Source organism: Penicillium paradoxum, assembly GCF_028828445.1.
Source record: "Penicillium paradoxum strain IBT 22861 chromosome Unknown utg000004l_segment0_segment0, whole genome shotgun sequence".
NCBI lineage: Eukaryota > Fungi > Ascomycota > Eurotiomycetes > Eurotiales > Aspergillaceae > Penicillium > Penicillium paradoxum.
This window is the reverse complement of record NW_026643182.1, coordinates 2,977,130-2,997,322: the sequence shown is the minus strand read 5'-3', so window position 1 is coordinate 2,997,322 and position 20,193 is coordinate 2,977,130. Positions and strand designations below refer to the sequence as shown.

The following is a 20,193-nucleotide window of genomic DNA, read 5'->3' as shown; positions in this document are numbered from 1 at the left end:
TCAGAATTGGAGTGGGGCATAGCGGACCAGATTGCATCTCTGCCATGATAATCCAACTGGTTCAGATAGGCCGTGGACGAATGTGACGGCATAAAAGCCAACGAAAACCATATGAAAGCCCGCTTCGTCGACTAGGCCAGAGAATAGGCTATCTTAGGTCACCAGGGTATCAAGGCTTTGGTCAATCGCTGTGATTCTTCGGCATCAATGGGGATGGCCTTCTTGGATTCAAGATTTGCATCTGCAATGAGGCCTTTTTGGAAGCCGATGGTGGTTCCCGCCGAGAAGTCGAACTGGAAAGGCCAGGGAACTGAACTAGAAGACAAGTGATAGGCTTTGCATCGATGACGATTGTAGTCCAGATGAAGCAAAAATACATGGCTTCTCGACAGACCTTCAACTTTCATTCATCTGAGACACCGGGTGGTATCCTTTGTAGGCTGTTCATCAGTGGAGACCGCGGAAGTTCGACGGATGTTTCCCCGATGTTGGCTGTCCAAACATATATCTCTCTAGCACTCATAGTAACAATGGTCACTTCAAGATAGAATTCAGCTTCTTGATGCGAATGCAATTTGGCATTGAAGACTGTTTACCCGAAAAGGGTAGGCCAGAACATGAGACTTGTTACTAGGTTTCCTTTCTGAGGCATTTAAACTCATACCTCCAACTTCAGATGAGACCGAGCAAATCCAGGCATTTGAAAAACTTGAGGAAAGCAACATGAAATGGTCCCTTGTCGCCAGCGGACTGACAGGCTATAAGAACTACACACACATGACCATTCAGCAAGATCGTGAGTACCTGCCTAGCATTGTGGTAGTTATGGTAGTGTGAAGACATAATGAGCATAATGTAACAAGATAGGTTCCTAAGCTACCAGACAGATCTGTTATGAGAAGCGACGAAGCTAGTTAATCTCTAGCCTGATGGGCATTTTCACAAATCTGCATGCGTCCCAAATGCGCAGCACCTCAGCATCCGTCAGTTCAAGAGCAGTGGATCGTGAATCCTCTAGCACTTGTAAGAATTGAGTGGTGTTATTGAATTGATGGAGGGTTGGGTCAAATAAAATGTTCGTTGAGTCTGTGTTGTTGAATACCACTTTCTAGAGTGCCGGTGGGGAGAGGCCTCTTGGTTGATCGAAGTACTCAGACGGGGTCCTTACAAACTTTCATGTCTTTTTTTCATGCCTAATTGCTATATTTACTGTTTGTAATGTTAGGGTCCCGGGAAATTTTGAATTGTAGGTGCGGGCAAGATTCTTTTGCAGGTGTGTACAGGCGTCTTCGATTCCCACCGAGTCCATGCTTCATTTTCCGGCGAGCACAGGGTATGCCAACCTTTGATGTGGGCTGGTACTCGGTTACAAAAGGGACTTTCCACTTCGACAGCCATGTAAAGCGTCAGTCCATGTATGGGGTTGCAAAACGGTGGGGTAAAGACGAAAATGAGATAAAAGAGCCGCACGGGATCTTGGGTCAACTCTACATCCGCGGGGGTTCCATGGGCGAGACGGCCTTAATTCTAGAATGCGGGGAGCTTAATTCAGGTACATATAGGTACCCAATGGCTTCCTGCATATATGTATATCATATATGTAGGTACTATGTGCGCCATATCCTGCGTGTTCTAGATGTTCTAGACCTCATGGGTGGTGTTGAAACTCCAAGTTCGATTGCCGCAGAAGATCCTCCCCCCACACCTCGGGGTTCAATACCCCGCAGTCGTCAATCAATGGTCAGCCGTAAAAGCCTAGTTCTGGCTACCTGCATACTCCGTAGAGATCCCGAGCAAGGGTAAGCTGTGAGTATATCTGGCCCCGCATCCCGATGCCCCGCGTGGCGGGAAGCCCACATACATGTTGACAAATGGACGTGGCTGTATTGCCTAGAATGCGATATTAGCCTGAATTGGACTTGCCTTGGTCCTATCGAGAACGCATCTGGCAATGAATCTCAGTTCAGTAGAGGATGGTATCTGTCTCGCTCGGAATGAGCACCTCTCCAGCCTAACGTTCTTGCCCAACAATAACGATGCAGTCTGGCAAAGTAGATTGGGCAGCATTTCGGGGTCCCAGATTTGGAGAGTTCACAGTGAGGATGACCGTGTATATGAATATATATTTTTGGTTTTGCAGATCGTCTGAATCGATGGAAGGTCGATCTAGATGAGCATGACTACTCCGTAGAGGGCATGGAAATATTAATCATATCATATTCCTAGGCGACAAACGTAGTTTTCAGATATCAAATGAAACCAAGTACTGTTCAACACTGAGTTTCGCAGATGTGCAACTTTCAAGACCAGTAGATTGTGTTACTATCAGGATACGCTGGCAGGCCAAGCACCGCGAGTGAACTGAGGATAGAATGGGAAGAGGTTGTCAAGCGTACAGAGTACGGAGTATCTTCTCATGGAATCCCCTGATGGAATCCCCTGATGAGATCATTGAATCTGATCAGGGGCCGGACTATGGATGCTTCACAATATAAGTGATCGTTAGACCAAATTTCCATATCCAATATCGATCTCATATGACTCGGCTATAGGCCTGGATACGATGTGCTCCATACGTGATATACAGCATAGATATCATTTCGGCACGTTCGGAGTCAACTCTGCGGGTTCAATGTTGTATACTATTAATCGGGAGGGTCATGTGAAGTACCCCCTTAATAATCTGCGGACCCAGCGCCCCTTCCAGGAGTCCCGCGCATTCCGCTCCGCCGTGGACCGGGAAGCCGATTACACCCGCCGAGCATCTATACGCTGCCCTGAAACCCCAAAATTTGGCAGGGAACAGGCGGAACGGCACACTGATCCGATCAAGGACAGGCTCTGGGACTGCAGCACCGATCTCGCGCAGTTTACGGAGTACTTCGCGCTGCAGTTCGGAATGGCTTTTTTAGCCGGAGATGCGAATAGGGGAGCTTTGTGAGGGGCCAAGTCTAGGGAGGTCGCACGCAATGCATGAAAGCTGCTAGTGTGTATGTGGCACGAGCTTTATTGTTTTGTAAATAATGAAATCGGAAGAGGCCCGAAATAGACATGGTGTTGGCCGAGATCCGTGGTGTTCCGCATAATGGACCAGGGAAAAACCAGGCCCAGAATGCCGGTCAATCCACGGGTTGGGCGATTGGGGACTGAGCCTCCACCGCACTTTTTTTTCATGTCGAACATGAGTCCTTTTTTCTCCTTCTTTCACTGCAGGAGATCACTGCATGTCGAATGACTCAAGGTAGACCATATGACAGGTGGATAAGAGCCTTGCGGCCCAGCGGCGGTCTCATTGGCGCATGTGTCTCAATGGGTCTGCGGCCTCAGCTTAGCGCTTCCACTCATTTTTTCCCTCTCTTTTGGTTTGCGCCTCTAAGAGATCGATGCTCGTGCGACCGTAGATATCAAGTGGTCGAAGCACAAAGGGGGCCGGGAAACCCGGTAGTTGTACTTGTTCAAAGGGGGGGCAAAAGCAAAAAAAAGCAACGCTTGGATACAATAAAGGACCTCGGCGATAGCTTCACCGCATATTGGGTGCATGGTGGAGATCGGATGAAAGCCCAAAAGTACGAACGGCCATTGGGTGTGGTGAAAGATGGGAGTGGACAGATGTGGACAATTGCTGCAAATAGTATGGTCACTGTGCCAACCCCCCTCCCCACTCTGGAAAGCTGTGCCGTCAGAGGTTTTGTACACATTTTAGGCCGAGTTTTTTTCTTTTGCTTTTTTCCCCTCCCCCCATACTCTCGATAATCCCCTCATCTGCTCTGAGAGCCTTTACTGTGCACATTAATCTAGCGTTGAATCTTTGCTGGTCAAATTGTGCCAAACCATCCCCCCCCCTTCTCTAATACCCTACCGATCATTTTTTACGACATTACGAATTTTGACGAAACAACTATGGCCAGCGTGCAAGAGCCCCTGATTCCGGATAGCCATGCGCTGCCGACAGACGGGCCAGTTGAGCCAATCACCTCGACCGACCCAATTGTCACCGATGAGAAAGCAGCCGAGTCGGACCTGAGCGAATCCACCGCAACACTGGTGGAGTCCGAAACCGAAGCCAAAGAATCCCCCGCCCAACCCGAGGTCCCCATGACCGCCGCGGAAAGGAAGAAGGCAAAGAAGCAAAAGAAGAAGCTGCAAAAGAGACAGGAGAGTATCAGCTCTCTGGCTGCTCTGGAAGCCGAGAAATCTGCGGAGGCGGTCCCTGAGACTAAACCTGCAGACGCCGCTGTGGAGGAATTGGCACCAGTCGAAGCCCCCAAGGAGGCCGAATCAGAGTCCGCCGTGACTGAGAGCCAACCCGCAGAGCCCTCAGTGGAGGAATCAACACCAGCCGAAGCCGCCAAGGAGGCTGAACCAGCCGCTGAGCCAGTGGCCGAGGAGAAGCCCGCCACGGAAGAATCGAAGACCGTCGAGCCCGTACCGGAAACTGTGGCAGAGCCCGTTGTCGAAGAGACTCCAGTTGTGGAGGAAACCAAGGTTGTGGAGGCTGCTCCTGAACCCGCCACAGAGCCTGTTGTCGAAGAACCCAAGGCCGAGGAGACCGCCAAGCCTGCCGCAGAAGAGGCAAAACCCGTCGAGGTTACTCCTGAACCCGCCGCTGAGCCTGTCGTTGAAGAGGCTCCCGCCGCTGTCGTGGAAGAATCCAAGACTGTGGAGGCTGTCGAGCCCGCCAAGGAAGAGTCGCAGTCTGCCGAGGCTGTTCCTGTGACCACCGAAGCCCCTGTGGAAGAATCCAAGCCCGTGGAGACTGCTACCGAGCCTGTCGCAGAGCCTGTTGTCGAAGAGACCCCAGCTGTGGAAGAATCTAAGGCTGAGGAGGTTGTCGAATCCACCCCCGAGGAGAAGCCTACCACTGAAGAAAAGGCTACCGAGGCCGTTCCCGAAACTGTCGCTGAGCCCATCGTCGAGGCGACTCCTGCCGTCGAAGAAACTAAGGTTGTTGAGGCCGTTCCTGAAATCGCCCAGGAGACCCCCGCCGTTGAAGAAACCAAGCTCACCGAGGAGCCTGCCACCGAACAGAAGGCTGTCGAGGCCGTCCCCGAAACTGTCGCTGAACCCATCGTCGAGGAGACCCCCGCCGTCGAAGAAGCCAAGACCGTCGAGGCTGTTCCTGAAGTCGCTGCTGAGGAACCCAAGACTGTGGAGGCTGTTTCTGAACCCGTTCAGGAGTCTCCTGTGGTCGAAGAAGCCAAGACCGAGGAGTTTGTTGAACCTACCGCCGAGGAGAAGCCTGCTACTGAAGAAAAGGCCACTGAGGCCGTTCCCGAAACTGTCGCTGAACCCATCGTCGAGGAGACCCCCGCCGTCGAAGAAGCCAAGACCGTCGAGGCTGTTCCTGAAGTCGCTGCTGAGGAACCCAAGACTGTGGAGGCTGTTTCTGAACCCGTTCAGGAGACTCCTGTGGTCGAAGAATCCAAGACCGAGGAGGTTGTTGAACCTACCACCGAGGAGAAGCCTGCTTCGGATGAAAAGGTCATCGAGACCGTTCCCGAAGCCGCTGCTGAGCCTGTTGTCGAAGAGACTACCGCCGTCGAAACTGCTGTGGAGGAACCCAAGGCTGTGGAGGCTGTTCCTGAAACCGCCCAGGAGACTCCCGCCGTCGAAGAACTCAAGACCGAGGAAGCTGCTGAGCCGATCGTTGAGGAGAAGCCCGCTGCTGAGGAGGCCAAGGCCGTCGAGCCCGTTTCTGAAGCCGCCGCCGAGCCTGTCGTCGAAGAGACTCCCGCTGCTGAAGAGCCCAAGACCGTGGAGGCTGTTTCTGAACCCGTTCAGGAGACCCCTGTCACTGAGGCTGCTGTGGAAGACATCAAGCCCGCCGAAGATGTCGCTGAGCCTACCAAGGAGCCTGTGACAGAAAAGGCAGTTGAGGAGCCTGTTGTCGAGGCAGAGGCCGAGAACAGTGCCGATACAACCGCAGCCGTTCCTGAGGAGACTGCCACTGAGGTCTCTGAGGCCAAGGACGAAGTCATTCCCGAGCCCACCAAGGAGGTGGCTGTGGAGGCTCCTATTGAGCAGCTTGTCGCTGAGGAATCGGCAGTCGAGCCAGTCAAGGTGGCTGAGATCGCTGAGCCCGTTCCTGAGCAGACTGTTGAGGCTGTCGAGGAGCCCGCAGCTGAGAAGCCCGCCGAGGTTGTTGCTGCCGTTGAGACTCCTGCCGCCGAACCCGCCGCTGAAGCTGCTGAGCAGTCTGCCCCTGCAGTTGTTGAGGAGGCTATCGCCGAGAAGGTTGAGGAGTCCGCTGCTGTTCCTGAGGCTACTGAAGCCGCCGCTGTTGAGACTGCTGCTCCTGCTACTGAGGAGTCTCCCGCTGTCCCCGAGGTCTCCGAGCCTATCGCTGCCGAGACTCCTGCTGTTCCTGAGGCGGTTCCCGCTGCGGTCACCGAGGACGTTGTCACTCCCACCGAGCCTGTGCAACAATCCACCGAGGAGACCACCCCCGTTGAGTCTGCCAAGGAGGATGTCGTTGAGCAGCCCGAGGCCCCCAAGGCCGAGGAGGTGATTGAGCAAGCCACCGAGGAGCCCCTCGCTGACAAGGCCAGCGAAGAGCCAGTTGTGGAACAGACTCCCGTTGAGGCGCCTGCCAAGGAGATTGTCGCTGAGGAGCCCGTTGAGGTTTCCACTGAGGCTCCCGCCGTCGCTGACGTTACTGCCGACGAGCCCGCTGAGAAGGCCGAAGAGAAGCACTCTGAAGTCGAAGCAGTTGCTGAGCCAGCTGTCGCCGAAGAGAAGGCAGTTGAGGAACCAGCCATTGTCGCAGAGACTGTTGAAGTTGCTGCTGCTCCTGAGCCCGTGGCCGAGGCTGTCATTGCTGAGCCTACCGTTGCTGCTGAAGAGCCAGTTGTTGTGACTGAGCCCGTGGTGGAGGCCGCTGCTGAGCCAGTTATCGAGCAACCTACTCCTGAGGTCGCACCTGTTGTTGAGGAGCCTGTCACTGAGGCACCAGCCACCGAGAAGACCGAGGATGTGGAGGCTCCTGCTACTATCGAGCCCACAGTCCAGGCTACTGAAGTTGCCGACGCACCAGTTGTGGAGGAACAGATTGTCGCAGAGACCGCAAAGGCTGAGGAGCCTATTGAATCTACCACCAAGGAGATCGAGCCTGAGACAACTGTGGTTGAGGAAGTTGTTATTGAGCAGCCCACCACTGTTGTTGAAGAAACAGCCACTGAAGAGCCAGTGATCGCTGAGTCCGAAGCACCAATTGTTGCTGAGGTTGTCGCTGAAGCGCCTGCACAGCAGGATTCCAAGGTGGAGGAGACCGTTCCAGAACAGTCTACCCCTGCCGTGGAGACCATTGTCGCTACGGAGGAGCCGAAGGTCGACACTGTCGAGACCGAAGTCGCCGCTACTGAGCCGATTGTCGGCGCAGACGAAGCCCAGACCGTGGATGAGACAACCGATGTGGAGCAACCCGCCAAGCTCTCAACTGATGATGCTGAACCCTCCGCAGCCGCTGAGCCCGAGACTAAGCAGGAAGAGACTGCGGCTCAAGCCTCGGATGAGGCTTCTGCCAAGGATACTGGCCTCAGCGCTGAAATGCTTGCTGCTGGTGCTGGTGCCGCTGCTGGTGCCGCTCTTGCTGGTGTTGGCATCGCCGCTATTGTTCACAAGGATTCCGAGACTGCAGACGAGTCCTCCAAAGACCAGAAGGATATTTCCTCTTCCGAGGCCAAGTCCCAGCCCCAAGCTGCCGTCGCAGATTCACAGCCCGCAGACGGTAAGTCAACACCGTTCTATCTTTCAGCTCAGCAACCATCTGCCGTATCTTTCGAAACTGATCCAAGTCTTGCAGCTCTTGCTGGCGATCGCGACGCCCTGCTCAACAAGCTCAACCAGCCATCCACCGAACAGCTGCCTGCTGCTAGCCAGCAACCATCAGTCGAGACCACAACCAAGCCCCAGCCTGCCGCCGAGGCCATCGAGGAAACTACCGAACCTACTGCCAAGGCATCTGATGCCAAGCCTACGGCCGACAACAGTCTCGCACCCAAGAATAACGATGAGGATTCTCGTCCTACGAGTCAGAACCGGTCAGTGACAGCTGTTTCTCTAAATGGTGCACCTGACAGTTGGCTCAAAGCAATCCTACGCACTGTGTTTGTCAACTTCTTTGGGGCCATCTTCTCTCCCTTCCGTCGTGGAAAGGCCTCAAATTAGAAAAGAATTTTGTGTTTTTGTGCTTGCCAGTTGTTTTTTCATTTCCTTTGGTGATGCTGTTGAGGAGAATCTGGGTCTCAGAAATGATGTAGAATGGACTCATTCAGTACTAATTAACTGACTGGTCGTTCAGCAACCTGTTTTGGATGATGTTTGCCGTTCCGATGCTTGCGATTTTCTGGGGTTCATACTTCGGGCCGGCTCAATGATAGCCCGAAATCACGTGGATATCGAAGCCCCAACTTCCGGGGACGAACTATACCGTGGGCTTTTCGAAAGTGCGTGGCAAAACGAAGTATAAAAACCCAGCCTCACTATATCCTTGGTGTCCTCAACACACCATTCCTTTCATTATTCCCCTGTATTATCTGCTTTTGCTGCCTGCTATTTACGAATTCCATTTGCAATTTGCTCTGTTTTGATTATTTCTCATGGTTAATGATTTCCTTTTGTCCTCTCTCCATGCTGGTGGTAGCTGGCCAAAGATGCCTTCGGTGGATCTGCCTGGCTTTTTATCTATCCAGTATGTAGTAGATATTGAATGATATGAATTTTATGATCAATGGTTCTTTAAAAGTAACTTCATTTATGCATGTTTGTCCTGGAATCTATGCCCTGAACTTCCTTTGCCCTTTCACTGATGCCGTTTGCTACATGTAGATTGCTTTCTCCCCCAAAGTATGTGTCCAAAACATGGCTTGGGCTGTATAAAAGACCATCTGTGTTCCCTTTAAGGGTGTAGAACCTGGTAAAACCAGTCAGTATATGGAAGATCCGTAGCCTTTCGAGGCGCTGAATCCTCTGGATGTGATATTGAGCATGGAGAACCTGAAGTATCCTCAGGAATACAATGGGTCAAATGCTCCTCGTGATCAGGAATCTGGGCCGTTCCTTCGGTATTGGGAGATAGAAGCAATGCGGCTTCCTGTTGTAGGCTTCGTGCCCGGCTGACCGTTTTCCTGGGGGCAATGGGCCTCGTGACCACCCCAACTTCGGGGTCGGCACTCCCTCCTCGGGGTTGTTATTACCACTCACTCGCGTCTTCTCTTTTTCTTCTCCCTAACCACCATCTCATCGTCATCATCGTATTCATCTTTCACCATCATCTTTGACCATCTATCTCATCAGATTTCAGACAAGATGAAGAAACAAAGCCAAGGTTAGTGGTCTTTCTCTCTTTTCTTCCAGTTCCCCTCATGTTTGGCGCCTTTCGTCCGACGCAGGTCTCCATGGGATTGACTCTGTGCCTCTGAGGAATTGGGTCTTCTCCATTGACATGAAGGCTTCCTATGTGGAACTGGCTTTGGTCCATCTGGATCACCGTCTCTTCTCTGGGATTGTCTCTGTGTCTCTGGGGACTGTGCCATCCTTTGTTGGTATCAGGTCTCGCCTGTGGATTGACAGTGCACCTCTGAAGAACTTGGTCTGCCTCTTTGGCATTAGGACTTCCCCTATGGGCCTAGATCTGATTCATTGGAATATGATCTCTTCCCTGGGATAGCTTCTATGCCTCTGGAGATTGGGCCTCTTTCTCTTTGGCACCAGGAATCTATGGCACTGGGCTTGATTCGTGAGCACTGAATCCTTTCCATGGGATACAATATCTCCATGTCTGTGAAACTGGTCTATGCTTGAGTGTTCATCCATAGTATATGGGTCTTTGCCTAAAGTATCAGCACTGTGAACAAACAGAAGGATGTTCTTTGCCTACAGAGCAAGCTTCAGCAAAAGGCCACAGAGAATAACACTCAGAGTCATGGGAGATATCAATCAGTCTAGCTTCACATGGTCCTGCTGATTGGGCTCAGTCTCAGTTTACTTGAAGACATGATAAGGATATTCACTGACCTTTGGTTTCATAGATTTCGAATCGGAAGCTCCCCGTGGCCGTACTGGGCGCCCTGATACACCCCAGTCGTCCTCTAGTTTCGTTACGGCCTTTACCTCACAGGACGAAGATGATATGTGCAATCCCGCGGGGTCTACAAGTTCGGATGAGAGGGTTGTTCCTGCGGTCCGGGTTGCGGCTGCGCCTGCCAACGAGCGGAAGGCTCGCGTGCCTGGGAAGGTGACTTTCCAAGAGAGTCGCTCTCAGTCGGTGGGGCATGACCCCAAGCGCAACGCTTTCGCTTCTTGCACTCCCCTGGCTGATCGCGTTCCCTTGACTTCTCGCCCTCCTTTCTCTTCTCGCCTTGCACCTCCTCCTCTTCCCTCCATTCTGAAGAAGTCAACTGTTCGCTCCTTTTCGGCTCCTCCATCTCCACCAAAGATGGAAAACATCGACAAGTCTCCGACGGAGGGAGGTCTCAACAAGCCACTCCCAATGTCGCCAACCAGCGAGTCCACCCCTCGCACTCCTGCTGCTGTCGCGTCTGCTGCCCCTCGCACTCCTGGTGCGTCTTCTGCTTCCCGCACTCCTGGTGCGGCTTCTGCTTCTCGCACTCCTGGTGCGTCTTCTGCCCCTCGCACTCCTAGTGCGTCTTCTACTTCTCGCACCACTGGTGCTCTCATGTCTTCCGCTTCCCGCACTTCTGGTGCGTCTTCTGCTCCTCGCACCCCTGGTGCGCCTTCTGCTTCCCGCACTTCTGGTGCGTCTTCTGCTTCTCGCACCCCTGGTGCTCTCATGTCTTCCGCTCCTCGCACTCCTGGTGCTGCCATGTCTTCCGCTCCTCGCACTCCTGGTGCGCCTTCCACCTCCCGCACTCCTAGTGCGTCTTCTGCCCTTCCCACTCCCGGTGCTGTCGTGTCTTCCGCTCCTTGGGCTCCTGGTGCTGTCGCATCTTCCGTGTCTTCCGCCTCTGCTGCCTCCACCAAGGATGGCATGCATCCTCACCCCCAGCACGCTGGCATTGCCGGCTCCACTACCCCTCGTCGTTCCAGCTTGACGATGAGTGAGCTCCCAGAGGCTGTCAAGTCTCTGCAACAAAAGTACGAGTCCGATCTTGAGCGACTCGAGAAGAAGATGGAGGACATCGCTCGCCTCGACAAGAAGCTCGATGACTTTGCTGGCTGGGTTCAGAACCAGCTCGGAGAACAAGTCATGCAACACTCCGAATTGGCCCAGGGCCACGCGGAGTTGGGCTCCAAGCATAACCAGCAGGGTTACAATTTGGCAGCAGCGATTCTCAACATCAAGCACGAGCTCAAGCATGACATTCGTGACTTGCGGACCGATCTCGACGGACTGAGCACATCCTACAAGGAGCTCAATGAGAAAGTCGACATCTGCATTGCTGGACTTTGGGATAGCACCAATGAGCCCTTCGTCGCCTTCCAACGACGAAAGAATGAATCCGTGGAGAAAGACCTTGAGATTCTTGAGAGCGAGATCAGCCACCTGAAAGATGACAACCGCAACTTGACGCGGCTACTGGTTCGTGTTCGCATGGGACTCACCCTTCTTGACCCATCAAACAGCCTCAGCTACGAACTTGTCTCTCCTGACGCTCTTCCACCCGCGACTCCTACTGGTCGTGAGCGCATTGCCGTTGTTCCCACTGTCCCCGCTGGAACCAGTGCCCCTGCTGGTTCCGGAACTACTACATCTCCTGGCACGACTTCTGGAAAGCAGACATCCATTCCTCGCCGAGCTAAGCAGTCGCTTGCTAAGAAGATGTCAACCGCACAGCTGTCGGGTAACAAGGATGGCTCCAAGAAGCAGACTGGAGCCTCCCCGAAAAACACAGCAGGCTCTTCGGATAGCAAGTCAAAGCAGAGCCCCGGGGATAAGCAGGACTCATCTGCTGACGGAAACAAGCGTCGAGCTGGCTTGTTCGGAACCCGCCGTCGTCGGGATGACAGTGTCTCATCCAACAGCAGTGGCAAAGGTGCCCGGTCGTCCCTCCAAGGAAAGGAGGCAGAAGGAATCCCCCCCGTGCCCGCCATCCCCCAGAATCTTGCTCGTGGAGCTAGCGATGCTTCCACTACCTCACGCTTCCCTGCGGCTGTGGCCCACCCCGTGCACGGGGAGCCACAGTCCCTCGCCGACATCCACCCACTCCTGCGTGAGGAGTACCGCGACCGCTTCCCCGACGAGGATGATTCCGACGTCACCCCAACTCCAACAGTTGTGGGTGATGAGAAGAAGACCAGCGAGGGGCCCGCTGGGAGTGGCCCAGCCGCCAAGGATAGTGTTCGCAAGTAAGCGAACACTATATTTTCTTGATATCGACACTCTGGACGCAAAAAATCAAAAAAATCAAAAAAAAATTTAAAACCAAGGGGCAAAACAGAGGAAAAAAAGGTGAAAACCAACAAACCAACAAAAAAAAGTACCAACTCTCACCTCTCTGTCGGATTTGATTTTGCGAACCCTCACTTCGGGGTTGGATCTTGTTGAATTTGGTCCCCTACGGGGGACCGTGTGTATGAATTATGTTGATGATTATGTTTGACTTGTGAATATGATATTTGTTTGATTACAATTACAACAGTATGAGTAGGACGCGTAGCTGAATGTGCATGTAATATTATTCACGAAGACTGTATTTACTTAGAAGCAGACATCATCTTTTCAATATCCACTGCCGCCTCCCGCACCTGGGGACAGTAGTGCAGACGCAACAGCTCACCTTCCCACACCGAGCCAGCAAAGACATTGGTGGCTTCAACATCAGCGGCAAAGGCATTGAATACACCATCACCCTTGCGCTCGTCTGTGTGCCAAAGGGAACAGATACGACGGGCATGGTGTTTTGAGACCTGGTTCATGAGCGCCAGTGTGGCAAGAGCAGACTTCTCCGGCAACTGGAGGGAACTTGTCAACAGACGCTTGGAGAAACTCGCAAGTCGGCTTGGGGGTGGGTTGCCATGTGCACGGGATAGCAGAGTTGGCTGCAGACAACGGAGGAGGAGAACCATTGGAGTCTGGAAGTTGACCCTGTTCCTTGAACGGGACTGGGCGAGCTGGTTGCCGTCTGAGGAGAAGTTGGGGTCTGCGAGGCGAAGGGATGTATCGGGGTTGAATTCGACGTCTGGGTTCATGGAGAGGGAATAGAGGGATCGGTACAGGTGCTTGATGAAGAAGTTCAGGTCGAGGTGGAGACCTGCTGCGGCTTTGCTGGCTTCTTGGCCTTCTAGCAGGGCGAATGCAGTCACGGTGCAGAGCAGCGTCCTCCGGCGAGCATCCCGGGCTGCGCTTTCGGCAATTGTGACGTTGTTTTCCTCTTCCTCATCTTCCTCATTGACGACTTCCTCATCGCCTTCCTCGCCCATTTCCTCGCGCTCTGCGTGATTGATCAAATCTTTCAGGGCCTCGAGCAAATCGCCGAAGAAGTCCTGGTTAATAAGATGGGCATACTTTGCCAGACCCTCCAGCACAGGACCCATCAATGAAGGAATGCGGAGCTTGAGAATGCGGAAATAGAGACCGAAGACAAGCTTTAGTGTTTCGGCCTGGTTCTTGTCTCTCTGTTCGTGTGATACGATGGCATCTGCTTGTCTCATATCCTTTTCGACTTCCTTGCGCTCCTTGTGGACCTTGCGCTCTCGCTTCGTGCGGAATTCCCGCTTTTGCTTTTGCTTCTTTCCAATGGGGGTTTCTTCCTCTTCTTTATCCACTCTGTTTTGTGAGCCCTTCAAGTGGAACTCGCCGAGCAAACGGAGATGAAGGAAAGTGTCCAAGACACTGGGGTGAATGTGGAAGTCTCTGGCCTTCAGCATCTTCGCAAGCAGACGAACAGCTTCGAGGGAAACGGTTCCATCATCGTCCTTTGCGAAAACATCCTCCAAGGTATCGCGACACTTGACATAGTCCGCATCGGGCTGTCTCCGTGCCAGACGGTTGACCAGGATCTTCAGAAGCTCACTGCGGAAGTTGAAATGTGGCACGGCCAATAGCATAGTGCAAGCCATCGAAATTGCGAAGCTCTTGAGTCCAGCATCGGTGGGACCGTCAGCTTTGGATGGCTTTGCGAGATCCCCTAGCTTCTGGACATATGCCCGATAGCCGTGCACAAGGGACTGTTCGAAATCTCTGAGCTTGCGGACGTCCTTGGACACTCTGCCTGTCTGATCCTCCTCGCTCAATGGACGAATGCGGTAGCCGGGAATGATATCCTTGTAAATAGCCGCCTGTGAGGCCAAAGCCAGCTTCTTAACTGTGATGGGGGTGTTTTTCTTCGACACCATCTCGGCCATTGTCTTGAACAGAGAGATGTGTTCTTCGGGATCCTCGTTGATCAAGGTTGCCATTTTCGCCAGGTCCTCCTTTGCCTGCAGGATTTGTACCTTTATAGGAATCTTAGGCGCTTCCTCCTCGGATTCCTCTCCGTCCTCGCCCTCACCCTCGGAACCATCCTCGTCTTCGTCATCATCGGTGCCCAAGAAGCTGTCGGTTTCCTCGCCTTGATCTTCGACTTTAGTTTCGGCCTGGACGAAGCCCTCGGAGGTCTTGATTGGCAATCGTGCACTCTCGCCGAGTTTCTTGGTGGTTTTGCGCGGGCGCTGTTCGTAGTCTTGCTCGACATCCCATTCTGAGTTGGCCTTGGAGCGCGAAGAAGAGTCCTCAACATCCGCTGGAGGACTCAATCGTCGGCGCTTCACTTCTGGACCACGTGCCATTTTGCAATTGTATATTTTGGGTGGTTGACAATTATGTTCGCAGCGAAGAGTAAAAGATCTTTAGAGTAAAAAGGCGGTCCCGAAAATTCTAGGCGGACAGACAAGCATGGCTCTGATTGGTTGTTATGGCCCGTCCTACTGCTATAATTTTCAGGTCCGTTCGTCGGCGGTGAGATATTGCCCGACTTTGGTTTTTTTCTGGTTCCTCACTTCTCAACAGCACAAGCTTCTTGCTATCGACAATATGAGATCCCTCACAGAAGTGCGTACTCTTGAAATTGATGATCTCTGCCTTTACTGACTCAATGGCCTTTTTAGGAAGAAACCCGCACGCTCTTCACGAAGCTCGCTGCCTATACCGGCCGCAGTCTCAATACCCTCATTGCCCCCGCCGAGGATGGATCCCAGAGTGTTTTCCGTCTGCAGGGATCGCGCGTCTATTATGTCGATAAGAGCATCGCAAATTTGAGTGTCTCGTTCCCTCGCGACGCTCTCCTGTCCATGGGAACCATGGTGGGCAAGTTCACAAAGGTATCATAAACTCTCTGGGACTTGTGTCCAGGATATTTGCCAATTGAGTCGCGGAGGCTAACATGCTGGCAGACGGGCAAGTTCCGCATCAACCTGACAGCCCTGGATCTCTTGGCCCAGCACGCTCGCTACAAGGTATGTATCAATTTGAGCATTTCAATGCGACAGTATGCTAATTCATTATCTGCGAAATAGGTCTGGATTAAGGACAACGGAGTTATGGTAAACTTATATCTCAATTTCCGATAGGATCTTCTGAGTTTTGCTAACATAATTTAGCCTCTGCTCTATGGCGGTTCAGTTTTGGTAAGCTTTTCTCCTGCCTTCCGATAGGATACTGTGCATCTTGCTAACGACCCCCCAGAAAGCCCACATTTCGCGTTGGAGTGACGAGACTCCCGATAACACCGGAGTCGTCATCATGTCATCTAATGATGTCCCCTTGGGCTTCGGAGTGACTGCTAGATCGAGCACTCAAAGTCAAAAATTAGAACCTACCAGTATCGTCGTCCACCGTCAGGTAACTAAGGCTTCGCTCCCGGTTTCAACTTGCATTTGCTAACATGAATTATTAGGCGGATACTGGAGAGTACCTGAGAGAGGTTGGTTGAGCCTGTTATTGATATTGTCTATACTAAATTACTAACACGTTTCTTAGGAGGATACCTTGTTCACTACCTAAGCAACATTCAAACATGAAACCGAATATCACATGTTTGTACATTGAAGAAGGCGTTTGGGAGTTTTATCTGATCTATTCGATCTTACAAAAGTTGACTGTACTTTCTACCATCGAATACTGCTTCTAATGTCATGAATTGATGGCAAATATTGATCGACATCACTGTGATGGCTCCCATATGAAATACACGGCAATCAACAATCAACATCCATTTAAAGAAATGCGCTTCTTGTAATATCAAGCCATTGTAGAGTCCAGAACATGGAGACTGTGTTATAGACTTATAGTTGCTATAAAGTGGACTTGCGATTGTCGGTCTCCACGGCCGAGCCAGAGCCATGCTGAGTCAGCATGTCTGGATCCGATCCAACTGGGGCAAGCCCGCGAGGATAACTCACTACAGATCCCATAGCCGAAGTGTACGGAGTAGGTCCTAAGGCAAGAAGAACCTATCCGTCTTAGTCCATCAGGCCGAGCTATCCTCTGCATCCCCCGTGGTCCGGGCCTTTGCTGCATCCCCGACACAGTAGGCACCATTGCCAAACCCCCACCATGCCACCCTACACAAGCAACCAGAAACAGCAAATCGCTGAGTTTGTCAACTGCACACGAACAAAAGACTCTGTGGCTTCTAAAGTAAGGGATTCCCAGAATCCCCCATTTATGCTTGCATCGCTCCGTTCGTTTGAACGTCTTAGGCACTTCGGTCCCGTCACGTGCAGCCGTCTAACTTGCTACCATAGTTCCTTAAAGCAAATGATTGGAACTTGGCCATGGCGGTTGAAAAGTAAGCTTGTCGTTTTGTTTGCGTCAAACGCGTTGCCATGTTTCTTCTTGGCTTTTGTCTCCAATCTCCACCCATCGGTGCCCCCCATTGAGCTCACGGTGGCGGACAGAGGATCAAGACTTACAGTATCTACTCCTCTCTTTGCATGACTGTCTTCGGCTTGAACACATCTCATTCCTTGCCATCTTGTTTATGATCCAGATGGCTCGAACTAAGAAAACCGGGAAGAAGTGCTTACCATTCCCTCTTACTACAACCCTCTTCCAATCACGACATACCTATCTGTCCCCCTTCTGTTGATTTCACATACGGATCACGCTCAAGACACCCTCTAAAGCTAACCGTAACGTCTCTTAGTTACTTCACCGCCGAGAGTGCCACCAAGAAAGTCATAACCTCACCACTCACAAAGCTCTTCGAAAGCTACCGAGGTACCTAATAGCTTTGACCAACCCACTGATGCTGAAGACACTAACCCATCCCCAGATGACCCAATTGAAAGCCCGGATACCATTGGTCTCACTCGAGCAATCGATTTCCTCCAGGATCTCAACGTCGAGCTAGACGAAGTAACCTGCCTAGCCATGGCGGAGCTTCTGCAATCCCCTTCAATGGGTGAATTCACCCGCGAGGGATTCACAAAAGGATGGCTGAAAGTCGGGTAAGTCCAGAATCCTAAATCTTCCCTTCAATCCCAACCCTACTCTCCACAACACCACATCCAATCCAACCTGACAATCCCCACCAGCTGCGACAATATCCCCAAAATGCAAGAATACGCCAAGGCCCTGCGGTCCAGGATCCCCCGGGAACCAGCCACTTTCCGCCGAGTCTACAGGTATACATTCCCGCTCTCACGGATGGAAGGACAGCGCAACCTGCAGTTCGAAATTGCCTCTGAGCAATGGCAGCTCTTCTTCACGACTGATCACGGCGGTGTGGCGTGGAACACGGAGACGACGCCTTGGCTGGATTGGTGGATTGAGTTCCTCGAAGAGCGCGGCAAGCGGCCTGTTAACAAGGACTTGTGGGAGCAGGTTGAGGTGTTTATGCGGAAGAGCTTGGAGGATGAGGAGATGGGCTGGTGGAGTCCTGATGGGGCTTGGCCTGGTACGCTGGATGATTTTGTTCCTTGGGTGCAGGCTAAAAGGGGGAAGGGATCTGAGATGGAGGTTGAGTAGGTCTTCAGGGATGGTCTGAGGGATCCATTTCTTTTTAGATCCACATCGGCTGGGGCATGGCTTGTATGTCATGCATATCTATCTCCTCGAGGGTATCCATATTCACATGTACCTTGACCACGTGTATGCACGTAGTTGTGGGTCTCGGATTCTCTGCAATCATGGCTGAATCCACAATGACGCTAAACCGCCGATTTCCATGTTAATGGAGGTTGTGTTTCATTTACTGCATTCTTCTATCCTGACTTGTGTGTAGATCTCTAGGAGGATAGCTGGACAGAGACAGAAGCAATGACGTGACTAGCTCAAAATGAGAAAATTATGTATCATACTGATCTGCAAAGGTTGGGATTGAAATAAAAATAGAGATATAAAGCCATTCATCGTGAGGTTGAGTGAAAACATCAGGGGGGAAATATCTGCGGCATGCCAAAGTGCACGATGGGTGTGTACATGGATTGATATCAACACCGGAGAATAATAAACAAAGGAAAATATTAATCAGGGACTGCAAGCAAGCGGGATACGGAAGACATAAGTCCTCGGTGTCTTCCTGGCTTGCAGTCAATTGCAGACTGGGTCCATTTAAGGGTAGTCGCGCTTCTCGAAGGCGGGGTCGCGGCGCTGATCGTAACGCTGTTGAGTTGTTAGCCATAAGACGGCGACTGAAAATCAAGGAGGGCGATGACATACCTTGCGGAGAGCCTCCAGGCGCTTCTTCTTGGTGTGGGTGTTGACATAGGTACCGATGATGAAACCGATGATGTTGAAGAATGGCACCCACGCGTGCTCGGGCAGGAACTTCTGAGCGAAGGCCAAGGCCAGGGGCGAGGTGACCCAGCTGACCTTCATGACGGGCATGAAGCCAGCCTTAACGGTAGCGCGAACCTGGTGGATGGTGCGCGCACCGGCGATAACGGCCATAGAGCTCAGGTAGACGGTATTCTGGATGGGAGCGACCTGTAGGAAAATCGGGGATATTAGCGATCGCGCACGAGGAATCAGATGATCTGGACGAGAACACGTACGAGCAGATTGCTCATGAGAATCTGGAAAATCTTGGCCTTGAGACTTGTGCGGCCGGCGAAGATCCGCTGGAGAATACCGATGAGGAGGTGGCCGAGGGGCGCGCTGACGAACATGCCGTACAGTGACATCTTGGGGATGCGCGAGCTGAAGTAGTGGCCGTGCTTGCCGACATCGTGGGCGATCCATGAGGCCAGCAGTTCTTGCATACCGGAGAGCACACCGGAGGTGAGCATCTTCGTGCGCAACGGGTTCTTCTGGAGCTGGAGCAGGTAGGCCTAGACGATCCATTCCCCGAATCAGTGGGCGGTTCGATATTATTGGGGAGGGGGAACGGGGACTGCATACCTGGAGATAGCCCTTCGCGGACTTCCCACCGGTCAATCGCTCACCGACACGGTGTACGAGATCCTCGGATTTGCCATCGCCCGCGACAGTTGTGACGGCGCGGACGGCCTCTTCTTGGAACTTGACGGACATTGTGATAATCGGACTGTGGGGATCGGAAAGCAGAAGTCAGGAGAATTATTCGGATTCAGTGCCTAGGAAATAAGTAAATTAATATGTGATGGATGATATGGTGCTAAGTGGAGAGATCATGGGCAGACGATGGGGTGAGACCGTTTGTTTATGAAGTTGGGGGCCCGAGGGTGGCTGGGTTTGGACCTAGGAACTGCACAACCGAGGCTCCGTACTCACACAATTATATCCGGTTCTAATACCTGGGGGAATCTGAATTATTCAAGGGGCATAAAATATATCAGGGAAACTCCCGAGAGCCACTGGGGATGGCGGGTATATGAGCAACCGGTGGTCAGGTCGGCAGATGGATCCCCGGCGAGATCCATTGGCGGAGCTCATCGGAAACCCCCGACGCTTTTGATTTCAATCCGGGGGGGGGACGAAGCTATTCTTGAGATCTTCATGCTAGTCAATATGCTGTACGGAGTATGGAGTAGCTAGATAATCGCTATCCTTGCTTACAGACTAATAAGTTCCCACTCACGGCCGACATGCAAGTATTTACCCCTGGATGCTTAACCCCCCCAGGGCTTGGGTGGTCACGGGGTTTGGCAAAATCGCATTTTACACGACATCTCTAGATTCAGACGAGATAAATAGGGAATCATAGTCTTTCTAGATGAATTATGTGCAATATCGGATAGGCAACAACAATACTTGCCCCCGATAGGTCAATACCAGGACATAGACTCTGCATGAGACATGAATGAGAGGCAACCCTGCCACAACGTTTCTAG

General features: G+C 52.2%; 6 protein-coding genes across 6 annotated transcripts; 4 read left to right on the top strand and 2 right to left on the bottom strand.

Annotated features, from left to right (window-relative positions):
• Window positions 1-3,900: 3,900 nt before the first annotated feature.
• On the top strand, window positions 3,901-8,166 carry N7457_004829 (PT repeat family protein; the record flags this gene model as incomplete). Its single annotated transcript, XM_057175874.1, has 1 exon — window positions 3,901-8,166. One exon carries the CDS (start codon window positions 3,901-3,903, stop codon window positions 8,164-8,166), a length of 4,266 nt encoding a protein of 1,421 aa, XP_057032921.1.
• Window positions 8,167-9,951: 1,785 nt separating this feature from the next.
• N7457_004828 (uncharacterized protein) lies at window positions 9,952-12,310 on the top strand (the record flags this gene model as incomplete). The annotated part of the gene is made up of 2 exons (XM_057175873.1): window positions 9,952-9,973; window positions 10,029-12,310. The coding sequence occupies 2 exons, from the start codon at window positions 9,952-9,954 to the stop codon at window positions 12,308-12,310; spliced, it is 2,304 nt and encodes a 767-aa protein (XP_057032920.1).
• A 344-nt stretch (window positions 12,311-12,654) lies between these two features.
• On the bottom strand, window positions 12,655-14,727 carry N7457_004827 (nuclear export protein Noc3; the record flags this gene model as incomplete). The annotated part of the gene is made up of 1 exon (XM_057175872.1): window positions 12,655-14,727. The coding sequence occupies one exon, from the start codon at window positions 14,725-14,727 to the stop codon at window positions 12,655-12,657; it is 2,073 nt and encodes a 690-aa protein (XP_057032919.1).
• Window positions 14,728-14,971: 244 nt separating this feature from the next.
• Window positions 14,972-15,940, top strand: N7457_004826 (ribosome biosynthesis protein NIP7; the record flags this gene model as incomplete). Its single annotated transcript, XM_057175871.1, has 8 exons — window positions 14,972-14,989; window positions 15,046-15,258; window positions 15,331-15,393; window positions 15,454-15,480; window positions 15,538-15,564; window positions 15,623-15,778; window positions 15,834-15,860; window positions 15,917-15,940. The coding sequence occupies 8 exons, from the start codon at window positions 14,972-14,974 to the stop codon at window positions 15,938-15,940; spliced, it is 555 nt and encodes a 184-aa protein (XP_057032918.1).
• Window positions 15,941-16,713: 773 nt separating this feature from the next.
• Window positions 16,714-17,908, top strand: N7457_004825 (DCN1-like protein; the record flags this gene model as incomplete). Its single annotated transcript, XM_057175870.1, has 4 exons — window positions 16,714-16,727; window positions 17,085-17,158; window positions 17,214-17,388; window positions 17,476-17,908. The coding sequence occupies 4 exons, from the start codon at window positions 16,714-16,716 to the stop codon at window positions 17,906-17,908; spliced, it is 696 nt and encodes a 231-aa protein (XP_057032917.1).
• A 585-nt stretch (window positions 17,909-18,493) lies between these two features.
• N7457_004824 (Mpv17/PMP22 family protein) lies at window positions 18,494-19,414 on the bottom strand (the record flags this gene model as incomplete). The annotated part of the gene is made up of 4 exons (XM_057175869.1): window positions 18,494-18,544; window positions 18,602-18,868; window positions 18,937-19,212; window positions 19,283-19,414. The coding sequence occupies 4 exons, from the start codon at window positions 19,412-19,414 to the stop codon at window positions 18,494-18,496; spliced, it is 726 nt and encodes a 241-aa protein (XP_057032916.1).
• Window positions 19,415-20,193: the final 779 nt, after the last annotated feature.